At 38.5% G+C, this 22,941-nt stretch overlaps 1 protein-coding gene across 3 annotated transcripts; it reads left to right on the top strand.

Moving 5' to 3' along the window:
* Positions 1-805: 805 nt before the first annotated feature.
* LOC117291812 (histone-lysine N-methyltransferase EZH2-like) lies at positions 806-21,984 on the top strand. Of its 3 annotated transcripts, none has more exons than XM_033773727.1 (21): positions 806-852; positions 1,560-1,728; positions 2,969-3,097; positions 4,307-4,423; positions 4,966-5,086; positions 6,019-6,111; positions 7,917-8,010; positions 8,857-9,020; positions 9,128-9,219; positions 10,045-10,183; positions 10,740-10,894; positions 12,229-12,320; positions 13,363-13,403; positions 13,848-13,973; positions 14,399-14,512; positions 15,326-15,399; positions 17,166-17,261; positions 18,296-18,377; positions 19,686-19,766; positions 20,264-20,348; positions 21,695-21,984. In XM_033773727.1, the coding sequence occupies exons 1-21, from the start codon at positions 824-826 to the stop codon at positions 21,756-21,758; spliced, it is 2,157 nt and encodes a 718-aa protein (XP_033629618.1). In that variant the 5' UTR covers positions 806-823; the 3' UTR covers positions 21,759-21,984. The 3 variants fall into 3 exon arrangements, with proteins under 3 accessions (XP_033629618.1, XP_033629617.1, XP_033629619.1); XM_033773726.1 differs by having other exon boundaries at positions 10,731-10,894; XM_033773728.1 differs by having other exon boundaries at positions 809-914; positions 10,731-10,894.
* The last annotated feature ends 957 nt before the right edge of the window (positions 21,985-22,941 follow it).

Here is a 22,941-nt window from a genome sequence, read left to right as displayed (position 1 = left end):
AGTCAAAGATTTAGAGTGATGTTCGTTCCAATTTCACTAATAGTGACACATAAATTATTGATTTTCACTCTCAAAACAGCGAAACTGACACCACTCGGACAAGATGATGAGACAACAACTCTTTACGTGTGAGGGGAGTCGTACCGAGTATAACGATTACGAGGGATGGACAAAGTACGAGTCACTAAAGAATTGAGAAAAAGTGCTGAAACGCGATTACCTCTTTTTCTGTTTCCATAAAACATTCTCTCTAAATGTAAAAGAGTGAAGAACACCACTCTTTACATTTCGAGCTGTCCCTCACATGGCTCTTTAAAAAGAGTGGTGATAATTTCACTCTTTTAGAGGGGTTTCATTGCAGGACAGAGTGAAAAATCACCCAAAAAGATGCAAAATTCAATCTAAAAGAGTGGAATACCACTCGAAAAAGAGTTGTCCTTCATATGGCTCTTCAAAGAGTGCTTTTTCACTCTTTTACATTAAGAGAGTGGGCATAATAGCCCCTACTAATGTATTTTGTTTTATCTACAATAATAGTAATACCAATTGCTTTATGAAAAGTCTCGTTTATTAATAATATTGTTTGCACTTGCGTAACAATTAAACGGACTAAAAACTACTATAGTGCTAAAATAACTCGCTCATTGATTGGAAAAAGTAATACAGTCAGCATGATGAATTAATGTTACGTGAAAATGGCGCCAATTAGTTTGTGCATCCGATTAAAAACAAAACAGCGCCACCCAGCGGCGTGATTGTCTTTATAAACTTTCCCATCATGCATTAAAATTCGCGCCGAAGTGTTTTTGTTGTCAGCTGCTGGATGGATGGCTGGTGGTGCTGGAAAGTCACGTTAGTTTTAAAACCATATTTTAACGATATTTGTCTTCTCTCAAGGTTTCTGAAACTTGTCAGTAAGTGTTTAAGTTTATTGCAAGATTGTTTGTTTAACCGATTTGACAGTTGATCGATGAATGTTTTCTTTTGTTGTAAACGAGGCGAGGGTGCATCGCCGCATGTATTATTATTTAATTAGCCCCACTTGTCTTGTGTGACCAAGGCTAGCTGAATCCTTAGCTACACGTCCATACCGTTTCCTCATGCAGCTAAGAAATAACCAAAAATAAAAACAATTCTGGCGCCTCCCCTACGAGCCACCCGGCAGTATAAACCGGCTGAATGTGTTCACCTAACTCTTAGCTTGAGTTGTGTGTATTGAAAAGTGAAACAAATAAAATTTTAATTAAAAAGAAATTAACGATAAATTTGTTTTTGCTACCTTTCTCCGACTCTCCCCAAGTCTAATTTCCTCGATTCCTGCTCGACGCAGCCATCTTGGAATTATGGCAATCAACAAACCAACGGCTATTTTATGTGAATTAAGCTTGGGTACTTTTTACGCGCACGCGCTACGGTATGTAGTTCACTGTTTATATTTTAATGGATGAGAAATATTTATGTACATATCTGTTAACAGAAAAAAACATTCTACATGCTTTGAAAGTTTACAATTTACACATCATAGTAGATTTTAACATTGTTACTTTCCCTTTTGGCAGAGAAAACAGAGGTAACATGGCTTCAGCCAACCCTCCTGGTACAAGGTCATCGACCTCTACACCAGACAAAACCACTGGCAAGATGCCCTTTGACCTCAAGCGTAAGGTCAAGTCGGAGTACATGAGATTGCGTCAGCTGAAGAGATTCCGAAGAGCAGATACTGTCAGGGTATGTTTCAAAGTCTAAAACAAATTGAAGTTCTGTGCCTTATTAAAGGGAAGGTAGACCTTAAGTTTTTGGAACCGTTTGTTTTGTTTTGTTTTAATCCAATCCAAAATAATTGTAGATATATGCGATAAAATTAACCTGCGAATATTTGGTTTCAAAAGATGGTAGCGTTTTTATGATATTGTCGAAAATCCAGAGCTGTTTTCAGGCCTTGGAATTTTATTTCAGAGAGGTCAAGGTCATTTTCATTTTGCATAGGGCACTTAAATCTTAAAAGTCGGAGAGGGCAAGGCCATTTTCATTTTGCAAAGTGCACTTAAATCATAATATCAATGAGAAACTTTTGAAAGGGCAACAAGGCCAAGACCAGGGTCAACGGAGGTCATGGCCTCTATGGCCTCTTCTAAGTCCAAGTATAAAGAAATACACAATCTGAGAAATGTACGCAATAAATCTCAGATTACAATTTCGGGGCATCAAAACAGATATCTACACATGAAACCACACTACTTCAAAGCGAAATGTTTCTCAAAATGCTTTCTAATATTGAAAGTTGCTGTAGGCTTCTAACCGAACGTTTTTAGCAGGTTGAACCTGATGTAGCATTCATAAATACCTCAGACAGTTTCGCTATTCCTATTGGTGGAGAGCGCGTCACGTGGGTGTGTATAAACCTTTGTTTATGACCGGTAAAAAGTGTGCCGCCGCGCCGGGTACCAACACATCACTCCCTCGTCCCCGCTCGCTCACTCCCCGGGTGCATAAATATAAATGGTTTGAGACTAGATGTACAAGGGAGAGGCTCGAGTAAACTGAATGGAAAACTTGTATGCAGCCTGATATGATGCACGTGAAAAAGAACGGGTTGACGTTCCGCAGGCGTGCTCAGAACACTGATTTGACGACAAGTAAAACAAACACTTTTATTTTAAATAAGATTGAAATACATTTTTTAATGAAAGATAATATATTTCATATAATTATTTGTAATAGTAACTATATTAGTATGCAAAAAAACCCACACAAGACCGCCGGACTTGTTCGGCATAAAGTTTACTGGACTGAAGCTAAAATCACTGGCCTCGGGCCTGCGGTCCAGCATGAAATTCGAGCCCTGACCAGGCCTCGTTGGGATTAAACCACAAGTTGAAAACCTGTTCACCACACATTGATTCCCTTATTCATGACCTTGCATGCACATGATCCCAACGTCTGTTCAACTATGTATATTTTTTTGCAGACGATATGGGCTAAGAATCGTGTCCTGATTGCGGAAAGCACACAACGTAATAACAGCTCATGGTGCGAGGGTCCATTCCAGTCTATTCATACCGTCGCTTCATTTGATCAACTCCCTGTCATCAGAAAGGTATGTTTATTTATCCCTCAATCCTAAAATATGGTTGGGAATATGGTGTGTTAATATCCATAACCTCAAGTTTATGATAAAAATAGTACTAAGTTCTTATATATCCAGGGCTCCGAATTAGTTTTTATTTTTTTATTTTTTTAAATTGTGTATTACTAGACCAGATTTTGTTTGACAAGACCAGGATCGAAGTAAGTTTAAAGGAACATTAAAGAATTGGTTTCGCTAGCAAAAAAGTTGCTGGTAGTGTGATAAGTTTTTTTAATCTTATACATAAACTGACAAACCTGTAGAGGTTTGGGAGCGATCGGCCATCTGGGTCTCAAGAAAATAGTGAAAAAACCGATTACATTTTTTGCATGACATCAATGCAAAACCAATAAATAAAAACTCACTGAGTGATAGACTCCAAACACGAAATAAGATTGTCTATTTCTCATCAAATCTAAAATATTTTAAGGGATTTTTTTATACTATCATCATAATTAGACTGTGTTAGTTTTATGTAAATCTGTGATCTTCACGATTTTTGTTTCTTACCAATTCTATAACGTTCCTTTAACAAGCACTCAGAGAAGATCTATTGTATTTGTGCTCTTAACCACTCGGCCATGATTAGTATTCCTGGCCCATTCAATGGCACATGCATGTTCCAATGTGCAAGAATTCTGGTCGCAGTTCGAGCGCAAGCAACACCAGCAGCCGTCATGGTTTGCTGATTTTGAAGTAATGCGACAAAACCTGGCATTGTTGCATTGAGTCCAACTTGGCAGATTTCTTTAATTTTTAATTGTACTTAATTTCCTTTTGATACATAGCGGTATACGTCTTAGATGGCGCCTGTGAACACGGGCTAGTACTTGTGTCTGTGCAGTACCGAATCCATCAAAAAAAGGCAAAATTTAAATAGTTTTGTTTTTATTTTGGGAGATATTAAAATGTTTCTCCGAGATACTTTGCATACAGTCTATAAACATACTGTATGGCTGGATTGGCAGCATATTGCACCACAGCACCTTACATGGTGCTAAGGATTAGGTCTTATATCTCAAACTTTGTCCCACTCCTTGCAGTACTAATACCTGACGCTTTGTATCCTTTGGCAAAAGGCGCGTTATAAATATGGTTATTATTATTATTGAACAATTTGCCAACATTCACTATCATAGACTCACATTTATTTCCTTGTCGTAACTTTCATTTCTTCAGTGTTCCATTGAGGTTGGGAATGGCGGACCACCCCAGTCCGGTCCCCTGTATACATTGAATTCAATTACATCTGTTCCTTGGGTCTACACTTGGGAACCACTCCAGCAAAATTTTATGGTAAGTCGGGAGAGTTTGGTTGGTTTTGCATACATTTTTTGTAACAACATTTTGCTTTTGTGAGCGGGACAAGATTTGAGGGGGTCTTGAACCTCTGGATGTATGTGTCGACGCACTACTAACTGAGCTATTGAGGTGGTCCTAAGTTAGGACCAGTCCTAAGTTAGGACTAGTACTAAGTTAGGACTAGTACTAAGTTAGGACTAGTACTAAGTTAGGACTAGTCCTAAGTTAGGACTAGTCCTAAGTTAGGACTAGTCCTAAGTTAGGACCAGTCCTAAGTTAGGACTAGTACTAAGTTAGGACTAGTCCATACTTACTCTTTGTTTACTCCTTGAGTACCTTGTTTGGTAGATACGTGCGCTATATAAGACTTTGATACTATTATTATTATTATTATTATTATTACTGTTGCTATTATTATTATTATTATTATTATTATTATTATTATTATTATTATTATTATTATTATTATTATTATTATTATTATTATTATTATTATTATTATTATAAGGTTCACTTTAAAACTGTTTGTTGTTTAGGTGGATGATGAGACGGTGCTGCACAATATTCCATACATGGGAGATGAGGTCCTGGAACAGGATGGATCATTCATTGAAGAGCTCATCAAGAATTATGACGGAAAGGTCCACGGGGAAAAAGGTGAGATCAGGCCAAATTTTTCACTGAAGTTATAATTAGGTGAGGTTTGCTGTAGCACCATTGGAATAATCTCTTTTTAGTAGTATTGGTTCCGAAAAGAACCAGTGATTGACAACTCAGCGTTTTGATCAGTATGCTCTGATCATCTTGAGGGCCCCATTTCATAGAGTTGCTAAGCACACAAATTTTCTTTGCATGAAATTTTTGCCTTTGAAAAATGTCCACGTCATTTTCAGGACAAGCAAACAACAGCTGAATACCAGTAAATATGCAACAAATGGAAATTTGGTTGGTATTCCGGTTTTTATCAAGGAAGAAATTTCATGCTAAGCAAATTTTTGTGCTTAGCAGCTGTTTGAAATTGGGCCCAGAAGACCGCTGTACATGTACTCTGTTGCTTTATGCTGTTTAAGTACTACTTTGGAGATTAACAAAAAGGATGTATCAATAAGGTCCAATATGATAATAACATGATATTAATTTGGGAGGTTAATCACCCTTACTCACAGCTGAGAAGCTGAATTGTGAAGGATGCGGGGGCAATATGTTTGAGCCGCAGGCATGCAAGGGTGTCTTTGGCAGCCAGCCATATTGAAGTTATTCAGTACCAGTTATTACCGTTGAATTTATGGATGCATCATAGCATGTAAAATGGACCATAATAATATGGAAAAGATAAAATAGGGAAATATTGACAACAATACCGTTTTGTACTAAAACAATTTGTTACTTTTCCCTGTAGAAAATAGTTAATGGCCTAAGGTTTCGATCCTAGCAGACTCTTTCTTAAGTCTCCAAGGAAGACTCTGCTAGGCTCGAATTGTCAGAACTTGAAATTTGTTTTTGCATTTATACCATAGGTCCTTTTGGTCCTTTTGGTCGATAAACAGTTTGCAACAATTTTTTCAACAATTTTTTTTCTTTCCTTGTAGAATGTGGCTTCATTGATGACGATGCGTTTATCAGTCTGGTCAAAAGTGTCGCAGTGGCTGAACAAGTTGAACTCGGAGTCCTTGAAAAAGTTGGTAAGTGGGAAACATTTGAAATAATCTTGTTTGATTTTGTAGTTGGTAAGTAGAAAATATTTGAATTTGTTGCAATATTTTTTGTTTGATTTGTTTCTCAACAATTCACAGTACAAGATTTTACTCTACGCTCTTACCTTTGGATCAAACCTCGGATTATTACTCGGTTAAAGACAGTAGACACTATTGGTAATTGTCGAAGACCAGTCTTCTCGCTTGGTGTATCTCAACATATGCATAAAATAACAAACCTGTGAAATGTTGAGCTCAATTGGTCTTTGAAGTTGCGAGATAACTATGAAAGAAAAAACACCTTTGTCAGACGAAGTTGTGTGCTTTCAGATGCTTGATTTTGCAGACCTCAAGTTCTAAATCTGAGGTCTCGAAATCAAATTCATGGAAAATTACTTCTTTCTCGAAAACTACGTCACTTCAGAGGGAGCCGTTTCTCACAATGTTTTATACTATCAACCTTTCCCCATTACTTGTTACCAAGTAAGGTTTTATGCTGATAATTAGGCCTGGGCGAATTATTCGAATATCCGGTTAATGGCGAATAGGTTTTCTTATCCGTAACCGCGTATGCCTTTTTTTTCTTAACCGGATATCCGCATAGGGCGTGAATAGCTATTACAACCAAGTAACCGGATATTCTTTTAATATCCGAATATCCGCGGACGTCGGGCGACAACTGATAGGAATGTATTGTCTGAATCCTTATGAAACTTCTATTAAGACAGCATTAAACAGCATAAATTAAGTATTTAACTTTGCTCACCTCCGTGAAGAGTTAAAACAATGACATTTCTGACGTAATTTGTTCAAAGATTACGAAAGTTTTCCTTCACGTAGAGTTAATCTTGATCAAAAGAAAAAGCAAATCGCCACCTTAAATTAGATCCGGTTATTTTGATGAATGAACCGAGTGACACTGTCTAAAACTAATATCAATCCGCCCATAAGATCTCATTCTAAAACGAACAGCGCCCTCTAGCGTTTTTTTTTTTTTTTTTTTAGCGCCCTCTAGCGGCGAAAAAAACTATTCGAATATCCGGTTAATTTCGTATAGTTGGCCAGCGGTATCCGAATACCAAAATTTCACTATTCGCCCAGCACTACCGATAATTATTTTGAATAATTACCATTAGTGTCCACTGCCTCCAAGAAAAGCCTTGAACTTTGCTCTTGCATGGGTACAGCAGATTCCCTCTGGTAAGAGGCGCATCTAAAAGGAAAGTGTAAACTTGCAGATAAACTTTGCAAAGGGCACCAAAGCAAAGGCACAAGGCACCAAAGCAATTGCTGTGGGTGCTGTGGTTTATCCCGAGGCCTGTACTCACAAGCTTGCTAGTATATACAAACCCCTTATTAGCATTAAAGGCACGGGACACTATTGGTAATTACTCAAAAAAAGTTGTTAGCATAAAAACATACTTGGTAATGGTCAGTGGAGAGCGGTTGATAGTGTAAAACATTGTAAAAAGGTAGCTTTCAAGAAAGAATTTTAAAATATTTGAATTTGATTTCAAGACCTCATAATTAGATTTTGAAAGCACAGAACTTGGTGTGACAAGGGTGTTTTTTTTTATATATTATTATCTCGCAACCTCGACTACCAATTGAGTTCAAGTTTTCACAGGTTTTTGACAATTACCAAAGCTGTACAGGGTCTTTAAATGGCAACTCATTATCAAAACCCTGAATTCACATCAAGTTTTTCATTACAGTACTCGGTCCGACAGAAGTAAATAAAATCAAGCTGTTTACTTTGATTCCTTTCAATTCAATTCAATTCAATTCCACAGATGATCAACTTGAAGGGTTCCCGAGTGACAGTGTCTTTGCAGCTATCGCAAGTCAGTTTCCTGACAAAGGAAAAACGGAAGACCTTAGGAAAAGGTAATAAATTAACCTCTTGAGGGAGCCTTTTGTATTGCTATGTACTAACAAAACAAAATGGCAGGCGCTTCCTAAAATTTCCAGTGTTTGCCATTTGCCATTTCTCTTTACGCATTGTTCTACAAGTAGCTGGTTTTACCAGTAATTTGTGTAGTTTTGTATATTAAAGTAGCTTGAATAAAATTCCAGGGAAGAAATTAAAAAAATAAAATAATAACCTCTTGATGTTGGATGATGTTGATCAATTACACTTTTCTGAGAGTTCTTGGCTTCACAACTGGATTGAATGAAAAGAAAAACCCAAAACCCAAAGCATTTCTTTTTTACTCAGTTTATGAATCGAGCTCATCTTATGTCATTAAGCAAGACACTTAATCATCGCCTCGTCCTTCGGATGGGACGTAAAGCCGTTGGTCCCATGTGGTGTGTAAACGCATGTAAGAGAACCAAGTTCAATTATCGAAAAGAGAAGGGGTTCGCCCCGGTGTCTTGGCTGGATTGGCAGCATATTGCGCCACAGCACCTTGTAAACCATTACATGGTGCTTAGGATTAGGTCTTATATCTCAGGGGTCTGGTTTAACACATCTTTTGATGACAGTTTTTATACTTTTGTTTTAACCTTGACTGCCCCTGTACAACTTGTAACTCTTGTGTATGTCTAAAGATTTAAAATGAAATAAACTTCGTCCCACTCCTTGCAGTAATAATACCTGGCACTTTGTATCCTTTGGCAAAAGGCGCGTTATAAATATGGTTATTATTATTATTATTTGCATTACATAAACTCCTTAGGCCTTACTTTATAGTTGAACTGAATTAATCCATAAACTTCTTTGCAATTCAGATATCGCAATCTACAGATGAAGGATATTCCAAGCACCGTTGTTCTAGAGTGTACTCCAAATATTGATGGCCCGGCTGCCAAGTCTGTCCCCAGGGAGCAAACAATGCACTCTTTCCACACACTTTTCTGTCGTCGATGCTACAAGTACGATTGCTTCTTGCACCGTAAGTCTCTATTATTAAACCTGTTTACAATGATGACAAGCATAACTTTCAGATGTTTTGGTTTGCTTGTTTAGATGGTATAAGTTTACCTCTTGTTTTATTGACAGCTTACCACCCGACACCCAGCCAGACAAAGCCTAAAAGTACCGAGATGAGACAAGAAACGGAACCATGTGGTCCAGACTGTTTCATGATTCAGGTAAACATTTCTTTTAAAATGTAACCTCCACAAAACCCATCAAATATCAGAGCTGCCAACTCTGAAAGTTCCCTGAAATGATCCTTCTGTATCCAGTTGCTAAAGTAAGCTCAGAGAACAAGTACTTTACCAGACTGGGGCTGGAAGGCCGAGATAACAATTGCTTATCACTGGGACCAGGTATTCCAACCTTGTCCAAGTTTCCGTCACTCTTTAACCCTCACATTCTACAATCCTTCTGTATCGAATTGCCCGAAATGAAGGATTTAGAAGGACTGGGGCCAGTAAGCCCGAAGAACAAGTGCTTTACCAGAATGGGGCTGGTAGGCCGAGATAACAATTGCTTATCACTGGGACCAGGTATTCCAACCTTGTCCAAGTTTCCGCCACTCTGTAACCCTTCTGTATCCAATTGCCGAAGTGAAGGATTCAGAAGGACTGGGGCCAATAGGCCCAGAGGCAATCACTGGCCCCAGAACAAGTGCTTGTCACATGGTCAGGCATTCCAATCTTTAAAGATGGAAATTTGCATGCATCGGAGATAAAGAATTTTAATTTTGGTTTAACCCATATTGACCCCTTGAACGCACGTCACATGGGGCGACTGTGCCACGCTCACCATTTTGGTTGGCAATAGGTTTACGTGTAAACGCCGCGTCGCCATAAATGCGCACTTAATTGAATAACGCACAGTTACATTGCACACCAGTATGGCGGTTCCAAGATTACTCTGATGATGACATCAGGTGAATTGGGAGGATTGGAGCCACACACAAGGCAAAATGAAAAAATAAAAATGATAAATAGTTTCTGTTTTACTTCCAGCCGAAGGAATCTGCACTCAACTCCCCGGGATCAGCTGAGAAGAACCGAAGTGGCACCAAGCGACATTTGACGAGATCGGAGGAAGGAGTACCCATTAAGATAAACCCAAGTGAAATGACGCCCGAAAAAATACATCCAGGTAAAATTTCTTTTTCCTTTTTCTAACTAATTGTGAGTTGAACTAAGTAAAATTTTCTGGAACGCAATTTGAACCTACGACCTTGGATAAGCCTGCTGGTGCTCTCCGAACTGAGCTATCTAGCCCCAACATCTTTGTTCGGGGGGTAACCATCAGAAGCCATGCAACCTGTAACTGATGTGCAGCCCGGGATCAGACCTAAATTTGCGACACAACCTGGGATGTTGGATGCTCTGCGGAGTTTACGCACAAAAGCATTGCACAATCCAGACACAGACACAAGTTCTCCATGACAGCATACCTTCTACTCTATTTTTTGCAGAGTCTGGCTCCGTAGTGTTGTTACTGCTTGTTGTATAAGGGGATGCAGGGGGTACCAGATGCTGTAAGGACCCAATACGCCGCTAGCTTCAGTAGGCGTGGTCAATAGGGAAAAAATGTGTCCATGTTTTATTTTTGGTGGAGAGTTGCATGCCTGGATATTACAGTTGTTTTGAATATTTGCTGGTAGATAAAATGAAAGAAGTTGTTTTTATTTTCCCCCAAGGATCTAAAGATGCCTCTCCTGAGAGTGAAGTCAATGTGATTGTTACCCGCCCCGGTGTAGATTGGAGCGGTTCGGATGCCTCTCTCTTTAGAGTACTACGAGGTGTCTTCTTTAATAACTATTGTACCATTGCGTCGCTGCTGAAAACCAAGACATGTAGACAGGTAAGCTAGAGAGAGGGTCAAAATGTTAGAGTATGTTGCCTGGTTCGGGAACTATTGCTGGTACATAATGTACGTGTGATTTCTTGAAGTTTCCCTAGTGCTTGATGGCGAACATTGATTTTAAAACTGTAGGGCATTCTGGGCCCACATTTTTTGAAGTTTGGATGAAGCACAGTGAATTGGTGTTTGGAATATTTTCTACTTGCTGTTTATTCTGAAAGCTCTACTGTGCAATCTAGAATACTTGATTTGTTTTTTCTAATGTTTAAAACAAAATTTATTTACAAAACAAATATCATAATTTTTGTGTGCATATCAGCCAAAATTTACTCGCACATTACACCCTATACACTAGCTTGTGCATAGGGAAAACCCTGCAAGTGACCCTGATTCAGCCACCTAGAACAAAGGACCATCTAATTATGTGTTATAATTCAAGAATTGATGTTGCCATTTATCATTTATTACCAACCCAAATGCAAGCTCAAATCAGTAGCAACACTTTTGTCCTTGAGCAAGGCACATTATCATAATTGCTTCTCTCCACCCAGAAGTGCAAATGGGTACAAGTCAGAGCTGGGGAGTTACCAGCGATAGACTGGCATCACTTTCACTGCATACAGCTGAACAACTCATTCATGCATTCATCTCATCAAGACTGGACTTTTGCAACAGTCTACTTACAGGACTACCTCAGCAATCATTAAACCGTCTTCAAAAAGTCCACAACGCTTCTGCCCGCTTACTCACCAGAACCAAATCTTCCGATCACATAACACCCATTTTATATAATCTCCATTGGCTTCCTGTTAAACATAGAATACAATTCAAAATCTTGCTTCTCACATTCAAGGCCCTCCATGGGTTAGCACCTTGCTACATTACACATCTTTTACAACAACGTAACATCAGACCAGGCCTTAGATCATCATCATCATCACACATACTCTATGTTCCCAAAACTCGTCTGGCAAGTTACGGAGACCGTGCCTTTTCCAGCTGCGCACCGCGTCTCTGGAGTTCCTTGCCAGACGAGCTGAGGGACACACCTGATCTTTCTACTTTCAAACACAACCTCAAGTCTCATCTGTTTAATTTGTCAGCTGACTAGCTTCCGGCGCCTTTGAATGGATCTATTCCAGATACTGCGCGCCTTATAAATTTTATGTTATTATTATTATTATCATGTCCTGGGAGAATATGAATATTCTCAGTCGTTTAAAGCCAAGGAAACCGGATATAAACACCAGCCTGATGAACCATATTGGCTCAGGGCTCTGGGCAGACTTCAATTCTTCACACCACCAAACTTGTTGATTGTTTGCTTCAATCAGATTTTTGAGTTTGCCGTCAAAGAAGGAGAGTTAGCTGAGTTGCCACCTGAGAGAAATCCAACACCACCCAGAAAGAAGAAACGTAAACAGAGGTAAGACCAATCTCCCGTAGGGAGAAAAGGATTTGGGTACTTTTTTTTAAGGACACAAAACACAATGTTAACAGATTTACATGTAACTTACACGATTTGAAGATAATGGTCGTAGAAAGCTTACCTTAAAATATTGCTTGCTAAGGTGCTGTTGTTTTTGAGAAATGAGTAAAACGATGTCAGGATAATAACTGGTAAATACGTGCGAGAAGCTAAAATTATTTGCGTGACTTGTTTTACTCATTTCTCAAAAACCACAGCACCTTAGCAAGTAACATTTTAAGGGAAGCTTTCTACCATCATTATCTTCAAGCTTTGTAAGTTTAATGTAAATCTGTGAACATTGTGTTTTGTATCCTACAAAAAGTACCAGACCCTTTAAAGGAACATGAAATGAGTGGATATCTTCACAGAGTATAACTTCCAAATACACGTTTATTCATCAGAGTAACTCATGACTTGGCAACAAGGGTTGTGGGAATAGCGCTGTCTAGTAATGATATATTACATCCCCCCTTTCGAAAAAAAAACCCTTGGATATCTTCACAGAGTATAACAGATACACGTTGATTCATCAGAGTAACTCATGACTTGGCAACAAGGGTTGTGGGAATAGCGCCCTCTAGTGTTGATATATTACAGAACATAATTGAAGACCTGAATCTTCATAAGATAGAGCATTATACAGAGATTAACATGTACATTTCTTTTTTAACAAGCACTAAGAGAAGATAATCTCATTTGTGTTATGGGGAATGGGTTAAAACATTTTGATACTCGGCAGAATTGTATTACCAGACTCGGAAGTCAACATAATTTGTTTTGTTAAAGACATATTACACAGTGAGGTATTATTATTCAATTGAAAAACACAGGCTTGTCGGGTCATGAGTGTCATGGCCCGAGGCTAAAATCACTGGTTTTGGACTTGTGGTCCAATGTCAAATTTGAGCCCTGGACTCCGTTTGACCATTTATGTTTAGTTCTTTGAGTGCTTTGGTTATACTTTAAGTTTAAATGTTTTACTTTTACCTCTAAACAGAATGTGGTCCATGCACTGTAGAAAAATCCAGCTGAAGAAAGGTAACGTACTTTCATTTTCTCTCTTTGTAGAACTAAAATATTTGTTTTCAGTTTTCTTATTTTTGTAAAGCAATAAAATACGTATGGTGAATATTTATGGACTTTTTAAACATTTTATGATTATTTCAGTTTTAGATTTGACGCTATGCCAATTCTTTGACTTGTGTATCTAGTAATATATGTTTTTTGCATTTTTCCTTGGGGGGGAGTAAATGGCACCCTCAGCTTTGCCTCGGCTGCCATATGCTCGGTTGTACAAAACACCACGATCCCATCACAGCAAGCAACAATTGTATAAGTCTTGTGATCAGAATTTGTTACACAGCACCAGTTATTTTGATAATTCTATGCAGTGGATTTCCCTTGTCTATGCTTTGAATGAAAACTTGCTATTTGAAAGCAATAAAGGTTTGGAAGTAATGTTATTATTGTAATTTGTTGTAGATTCTACAGCCAGTCACGTGTATAACTACCAACCATGTGACCATCCCGGCAAGCCATGTGACGCTGAGTGCAGTTGTATTATGCTTCAAAACTTCTGCGAGAAATATTGCCAGTGCACCTCAGACTGTGAGTTTCTGTTTAAAGAGGAAGGGAAATTACAAATAATTAGTTCGGGTGATGTACTCATTTTCCAATATATTGTCTCTAACCTCTCATTAAACTGGTTTGAAATGCCACTGTAAGCAAAAAGTCCATCAAAAAGTAGTTTACGTTTACATTGGTAACTCTGCAGGATCCTTAACGGTGAGGACGTTAAGCCAAGGGTGCTTGATTGTTGGTGGAGTGCAGATCGTACACAAAAGTGCTATCATAAACAGAACTTGGAGAACTAGTTGCATGAAGCAGAAATGTTTCGAATAATTTTTGCGATTGGGACTATTCAAACTTTGCTGATTAGTCATCTCTTTGACCTCTGTATGATCTTTGTGGTGACTGTGTGACATATGTGACCTCTCTCTGACCCATGTGATCTCTTTTTTTTCTCTACCCAGGTCAGAATCGTTTTCCAGGATGTCGTTGTAAGGCACAGTGTAACACCAAACAGTGTCCATGTTACTTGGCAGTGAGAGAATGCGATCCCGATCTGTGTGGTACATGCGGAGCAAGTAAGTCCAGTACCCAATTCCCTAGAGTTGCTTAAACAGAAAATCTTGTTTAATCATTTCATGCTAAGCAAAAATTTGCAGGACACCAGTCACAGAAAACACATGTTGAATGGTATTTTGGCTGATAACCTAGAGCTCAGTTCATACTTCATGCGAATTCGATACAAATTTCCGTCACATAATCGCAACGAATAATTCTCACTGGTTGAGATACATTGTACTCCACTCATGCGGAACATTTGCAGCGAAAACAGCAAGGCAGAAAAAATTCGCTTTGAATTCGCATTCCCAGTAAGTATGAACTGGGCTTGATTCTGGAAAGCACAATTTTTCTTGTGCTTAGCTAGTTTGTGTGCTTCAGCAGCTCTATGATATTGGTTCCTGGTTATCAGAAACAACATTACCAACACTTAACTGGCATGATATTTCTTCTGCTTTAGTCAGATTTCCGAAAATGCCTGGAAAGGCTACACAAGCCTGTACCATCTGTATCGTCAGTACTCAATAAAATGTTTCTACTATTTCCAAAAGACCTGATATTGTGCCTGATTAAAGACCCGGTCACACAGGCCCCAAGAACCATAACGATTAAAATGTATGCCCTCGATAGGTTGAATAAGCGTGGGCGTATTCTGCGTGGAGCAATTCAACCAATTGAATGCGTGCATTTTTAATGTTCTCGTCTCCGTTCTCGTTATCGGGGCCTGTGTGACCGGGCCTTAAGCCAAATAATGGGTTTTTTAAGAAGAGCAGATTTTGAGAAAGGGATTTGTGATAATTTAAGATACCATGCTTTCAATCTCTACCCTGAAGGTAATTTCCCAGAACATGCTGATAGTGATAACATTTCCTGTAAGAATGTGAGTCTTCAACGAGGCTGGAAGAAGGTAAAACTCCGGAGTTGTTTTTGAGAAGCTTCTTAAACCTTGTGAGACCAACAGGTTTACTGAGGAGTTTATGTTAGATCATAGGTCAAAGTGGTTTAAACTGTGCACTTGGTTTGTCAAGGGTGTGATTTGCATTAAAGGCACTGAACACTATTGGTAAATACTCAAAATAGCATAAAAACTTACTTGGTAACAAGCAATGTAGAGTTGTTGGTAGTATAAAACATTGTGAGAACTGGCTACCTCTGAAGAAACGTAGTTTTCGAGAAAGAAGTAATTTTCCACGAGTTTGATTTCAAGACCTCAGAATGAGATTTTGAGGTCTTGAAATCAAGCATCTGAGAGCACACAACTGTGTGTGACAAAGGTGTTTTTTCTACCATTATTATCTCGCAACTGCGACGACCAATTGAGTTAAAGTTTTCACAGGTTGTTATTTTATGCATATGTTGAGATACACAAATTGAGAGACTGGGCTTTGACATTAACCAATAGTGTCCAGTGTCTTTAACGCCATGAAAATTCCTTGATGCACATTTCTAAAATATTTCTGTCATATTATTGTTTGATTTTGGGGTGAGCAAAGATAAAAGGATTTGAACTCTCGACCTAAGGATTAATGTGCAAGTTCTTTATCATTCAACTGAGCTATCTTGCCCTAATGTTGGCGGTTTTTCGTTTTGTTAATGTCTTTGTTCAGGGGTGCATGTCAGAACACATTCCAACCTAGGAAGTGGTAGTATAGGGACTACCTTACATCCCCTTAAGGTGATCCCACTCCTGCCACTTCCCAGGTTGTATCATAGACTTTGGTTTGATCCCTGGCTATGCAGCAGATACAGAAGTTACTGGGCCCAATGTCATGGCCTGGCTTACCGTCGGCAAAGAATCAGCGCTTATGGAAGCAGGGAGTTCTGTGCTTACGCCAAGCGTATTTCACAGGTTAGCAGGGAATTTTGGCCTGTGTGCGTGCGTTCTCAACGTTACTAGGCATTCTACGCTTACACAGCTAGCGCAGAAATTCGGCGCTTCCACGTAAGTGGAGAATGGTGATCGTAAGCGCAGAATTTGCCGGTAATATATAATAATAAGCCATGAAATTTGGCCCAGGTTGTATGGCTTCTGACTGGCACCCTCGAACAAAAATATTGACAAGATGGGGAGACCGCCAACATGGGGCTAGATAAAGCTAGGTTGCTAGAGCCCCTACTTGTAACACATCAGGGCCCAATTTCATAAAACATGTACATGTAAGCACAAAAATTTGCTTAGCATGAACCTTCTTCCTTGTTAAAAACAGGATTACCAACCAAATTTACATTTATTGCATATTGCTTGTTACTGGTATTTAGATGTTGTTTGCTTATCATGAAAATCACGTGGAAATTTGGTTGGTAATTCTGTTTTTATCAAGGACGAAATTACATGCTAAGAAAATGGGTTATGGGTTGAATGGCTTCTGACTAGCACTCCCAACAAAAATATTGAAAAAAAAGGAAGACTGTAAACATAGGTGTAGATAGCTCAGTTGTTGGAGTGAGTGCTTGTTAAACTTAGGTCGCAGGTACAATCCTGTTCTATTTGATTTGTCTTTGTTCACCAAAGTTTGTACTTAAATTTACCCAGTCAATTTCCCTTGTACTTTATCACTGTGATATTTTAGTTCTTACCATTGTTTTGTTTTCTGCTGGTTTTTTTTTTTCAGTTCTAGATATTTCTAATTTGAAGTAATCTTTTTGAAACTCTTTTATTTATTGATACTTTAGCATCTCCTGCTTGCACCTTCTGATGTGGCTGGGTGGGGAATCTTCATCAAACAGTCTGCTCAGAAAAATGAGTTCATTTCTGAGTACTGTGGAGAAGTAAGTTTTTTATTCATTTGTCATCTAAGCTTTGTTTAGAACTGGAAGAGAAACTGGATGGGTGCTACACAAAACTTGGGCAAGTGGGCAATTCCACACTAATTTCAGACAGGCGCTCCAGAGTCTTGCCGAACCAAATTCTGAATTAAGTGCATGAAAGTTTGACGTCTGAAACAGTTAGGAGCGACTGGACGCACTAGAAGTCGAGAGATTGACTGTTGCAGTCGTTCGGAACAACTCTGGAGCGCATGGGTTCAGATGTCGATCTTGTTATGAGCCCAACCTAGTGTAAATGTTATGTTAAGTTTGCCTGTCTGAAACCAAAATTTATATGGGTCGACCTAGAGTCGCTCCTAATCTATTTGGTTCGGCGCAACTCAGGCGCACCTGTCTGAGAGTGAGACAAAAGAAGCTATTTTGTCACAGTTTTTTTTCATGTCAATCCAAAGCTGTTCATTATTGTTTATAGTAGTTTTTTTTAATAAACTACACACAACTTCTGCGAAAATGTTTCAATGTACACTGTAGCCAGCAAGACAAATACTGAACTGTATGGCAATAAACCGAAACTATCCACTAAAATACAACAGCAACAAGCAGGGCACTCATACAGAAACATCAAAGAACCTGTCTCATAGCGTAAACCATTACATGGTGCTATAAAGGAATAGGTCTCATACTTCAAAAACAGAGCTCCACAATACCTTGCAGGACAAAATACTGAGCGCCTAGGGGGTGATAAATTGCTACATAAAAAATTGCAAAAATAGAATTAGCTGTTGCAAACAACCTGTGTCCCCCCCCTTTTGTTTCCCTTTTCATTGTTTAGGCCTACTCCTTGCTTTTTTCTGTTTGCTTTCTAACTCCATTCATGTATTTCCATTTCACTGCTTATGTTACACTTAGTTACCTGCTCATGTTTATTGTCTTGTCAATTAGCTTACGAGAAAGACTCTGCTAGGGTCGAAACGTCAGGCCATTAATTATTTTTTTGTATTTACTATTAATTGCGGGTAACGTTTTATCTTCTTTAGATAATCTCACAAGATGAAGCTGACAGACGTGGTAAAGTCTATGATAAATACATGTGTAGCTTTCTCTTCAATCTCAATAACGGTGAGAAACTAGTCCACCTTTTATTTCTTATTAATATGTCACCCCATTTTAAAAAAAAAACAGTTTTATGCAAGTTTGCCCCAAACAAGGCTTAACATGTGTAACTCACTTCTATATGGTCTTCCTAATACTCAAATTGAACGACTTCAGCGTATTCAGAACTATGCTGCTCGTGTTATCACCTTAAATAAAAAGTCCTGTCATATAACTCCGATTTTGAAAGAATTACACTGGTTACCCGTAAGCAGTAGAGTTAAGTATAAACTTCTGCTTTTTGTATATAAATCACTCACCAACAATGCCCCTGCATATATTGATGATCTACTCAAACCATACAATCCTCCTCGCAAACTCCGGTCTTACAATTCTAGCCTCCTTATTGAGCCCATATCCAATCATTCATGGGGAGACCGATCTTTCTCACATTCTGCCCCACGCCTATGGAACAAATTGCCAGCACTAGTAAAATCATCTGTTTCTTTAACACAATTTAAGAAAAACCTTAAGACACATCTTTTCAACCAAGTATTTGAGAAAATGGTTTGATTTCTACCCTTCGATGTTTTCTTTGATATTGCATTTGTATTGTATTTCTCTTCAACATGTTCTGGATTTCTTCTTAGCTTAGGCTTACGTTTCAGTTTTGGTTTTTGTACATGTAAATATTATTCTTTGTATTTAGCGCCATGAGCACTTTGATGGATTTGTGCACTTTATAAGTTCTCGTTATTATTATTATTATTATTATTAAAGCCACACTTAGTATGGGGCTACAAGAAAACACAATATTTAAAGTGGAAAGAACTCGGGGGGGGGGGGGGGAGCTGAAGGTAGGAATTGATATTCCTCTTAAAACCATCTGGATTGTAGGATGGAGGGAACCATGCACCAAACAAGTTCCAAAGAGATGCAGTACAGGGAATAAATGTTGATAACTAGTTTTGATAAAGCGCATTATACAATAACATATCACTGCGCTTTACTTTAGAGCCCTGGTCATTGGGTCAATGACACTCCTGTAATCTTTGGCAGCTCCCTGGGGAGTATACAGCCCAGGCTGCCGTGGCGCTCCGGTGGCTTTTTCATACCCAATATCAACTGCTACCCTCACAGGTACCTATTTATACCCCTGGGTGAAGAAAAGCAATTATAGTGAAGGGTATTGCTCAACAACACAAGTGTCCTGATCTGGATTCAAATCCACACTCTGGTGGCTTAACCACCAGAATGAAACCAAATATCATAGTTGATTCAAATCAGAAAGTAAACATAATTTTCATAAGTTTTTGTTCTGTTCTATTCTTACAGACTTTGTTGTGGATGCAACTCGTAAAGGGAATAAGATCCGGTTTGCCAACCATTCCAACAGTCCTAATTGTTACGCAAAAGGTAATGTACAAAATTGTGATTGGTTTACCCTCATAGGGAAGTTGCGGCAGTAGAGCCTTCTCCCTGAGGTCACATTTCTAGAGCCACCGGGAGGTCTGCCATCCTGGTGCGTTATGTGCATGTATGTGTAGATGTACGTGTCATCCGGTGTTGTTTTTTTGTAGCACAGGTTAGCGCACATGAATCTTGCTGTCTGGTTTGTGGGCTCCTGGTTATTGTTGTTTGATTGTTCCCGTTTCTAAAGAATTCCCTTGTTAGGTCCACGTTGAATAGAGAATTTCATTGTGGGGTCCATCAACTGCCACCAGGGGCACATTGCCATCGGGCTGGAACAGGGTTATCCCCTCCACAGTCCGGAAGGATGTAAGCATGTTTATCGTCCACTAGAAGCTAGGCTGGTGGAGCAGAATGCACTACCTTCCAAAATGATTTAGTGATGACATAGGACACAAGTTTTCTTTACTAAACTTAATCGCCTTTGTTTTATCCTCCTGTAGTAATGATGGTGAATGGTGATCATCGAATTGGTATTTTTGCCAAGCGGCCGATCCAAACGGGCGAAGAACTCTTCTTTGATTACAGGTACTTTATTTAATTCTTAGTAATACAGGCATAATATTCTTCTTACTTTCCTTGGAAAATCAGAAAAATGGGGGATGAAAGACACTGGACACTATCGGTAATTGTCAAAGACCAGTCTTCTCACTTGGTGTATCTCCACATATGCATAAAATAACACACATGTGAAAATTTGAGCTCAATTGGTCGTCGAAGTTGCGAGATAACTTACAAACTTGTGTGCTTTCGTCCTGTTCAGATGGTTGATTTTGAGACCTCAAAATCTAAATCTTAGGTCTGGAAATCAAATTCGTGGAAAATTACTTCTTTCTCGAAAACTACGTTACTTCAGAGGGAGCCGTTCCTCACTATGTTTTATACTATCAACAGCTCTCCATTGCTCATTACCAAGTCAGTTTTTTTATGCTAATAATTATTTTGAGTAATTACCAATAGTGTCCACTGCCTTCAAATAGCCTGAAAAGCTATTAAATCATGCACCATATAAACTTGTACATGTCGGTAAGCCCTTGTGCTCAAGAATTATTTGCCTACTTTTTTCCAGGGACCAATATATGTGATCATCCACCACCAATGGGCTGTAAAGTTGACACTTTCACTGTTATGGGATTAATGCATTTTTTGAGAGAGTGTGTAATCAGCTTCAAAATGATACCATCCACATTTAAATCAGATATTTCTTGACAAAGTTATGATTTCTCAAAGCCACATATTTTTTTATTCAGATTTCTCAAAGTTTTCTTGAAAACCCAAACAATTTAATAGGCTCTGCAATGTGCAAGTGCGACTTTACAGCCCATTTGTGGTGGATGGTCACATATTGGCTAGTTATATAAAACCACTCTTGTGGATAACAGTAGCTTTTCCAATGCTGGCCCTACCACTCTCTGGAACAGTCTTCCCTCTTTTTTCGTTGTCAAGCTTCATCAGCCAGCACTTTCAAACAAATGCCAAACAATTTGTTTATACTCTAATTCAATTTCTCACATTTGTATTTAAGTTCTGTGTAGGTGTTGTTTTGTATTGCATATTGCTGAGTGCCATTAGCATCACTTTGTGACAGAATGGTGTGCTATTATAAGAATCCATACATAAGATACCATATACTTTATCATTTCGTAGACAAACTGATCGAGTGGAAATAAACTGAACTAAACTGAAGTGAGCTATGGGGGGGGGGGGTCAATCATTGTGTAGCTCAAGTCAACCTAGGGCTTAAAGTGCAAGTGTAGAAATTTAAAATTTGCACAAAGCTTTTTTTTTTTAAACATGGGGATTTCCGAATAGAGTAGTCACCATTGGGCATATTTCTAACAATTTTTGTTGTTGTTTGATTGTTCTTGTCCCAGGTACTCTGCAACTGATGCCCTGAAGTATGTTGGAATCGAGAGAGAGATGGATGTACCAATTTAAATATCAGAGGTCAAAGGTCGAGGTGATAACTGCTTTGTAAATAGGTGGTTGCTCCCGTAGAAGTAGAGTAATGTTCTAGAACTACCAGAGAAAGTGTGATTAGAAGAGTTTATAGAAGAGGTTTAATAGGTCATGCAGGGTCAGTACTGTATTTGTCATTAAAGACACTGGACACCTTTGGTAATTGTCTAAGACCAGTCTTCTCACTTGGTGTATCTCAACATATGCACAAAATAACAAACCTGTGAAAATGATAAAAATGGAAGAAAAAACACCCTTGTCTCATGAAGTTGTGTGCTTTCAGATGCTTGATTTTGGGACCTCAAAATCTTATTCTGTGGTCTCGAAATCAAATTCGTGGAAAATTTCTTCTTTCTTTAAAACTGTGTTACTTCAGAGGGAGTCGTTTCTCACAATGTTTTATACTATCAACAGCTCTCCTGTACTCGTTATCAAGTTAGTTTTTATGCTAACAATGATTTTGAGTAATTACCAATAGTGTCCACTGCCTTTAAAGACCTATCCATTGTTGATAAGCAAACCGCGCTGGTTGGCATGCTAAAACATAGGGTTCAAACTGCCTCTATACCAGGCAATCTCGGTGGTCTAGTTGGCATGACACTGCTCTAGAATTGCAAAGGTCGTGGGTTCGAATCTCGCCCGAGTAATAAGCCTGTGATTTGTTTTTCACAGAGCTCGGGAGAGTACACAGTGCCAACACACATCAGTGTATACGGGTAAAACCAAAATTAATATTCGTTATCTGCGATGCAAATGTCCATCTATAATGTACTAAGAAACAAAAATTTTCCATATAAATCAACTCATGACGTGCATGGGTCAACTACCAAATTTTGAGTATTGTTTTGATACCCTTAAAGTTCATCACTTTTAAAAAACTGAAATCAACTAGAAAGTACATTTTTCTTTGTTCAACACCAAATTATGAATTCTTATCTGAGAGATTGTCCCTTACAAAATGCTGCTATTCCAGGTGGAAGATTTAATTCATACTGTTCACAAATAATTCCGTTGGAAACAGTGGTTTTTATTAAAATAAAGTCAGACAAAATTATTTCCGTTTGTGTATAAATGTATCTGATGCTTTAAAAACTTTTCTAAACTAACAGTAATATCATTCTTAATTTTGTTTACCTACTTTGTTACTGTCAAGAAATTGATC

The sequence above is a fragment of the Asterias rubens genome, chromosome 6 (assembly GCF_902459465.1).
Source record: "Asterias rubens chromosome 6, eAstRub1.3, whole genome shotgun sequence".
NCBI classification, from domain to species: Eukaryota; Metazoa; Echinodermata; class Asteroidea; order Forcipulatida; family Asteriidae; genus Asterias; species Asterias rubens.
The sequence above is the reverse complement of the archived record's forward strand: the minus strand, read 5'-3'. Positions and strand labels throughout refer to the sequence as shown.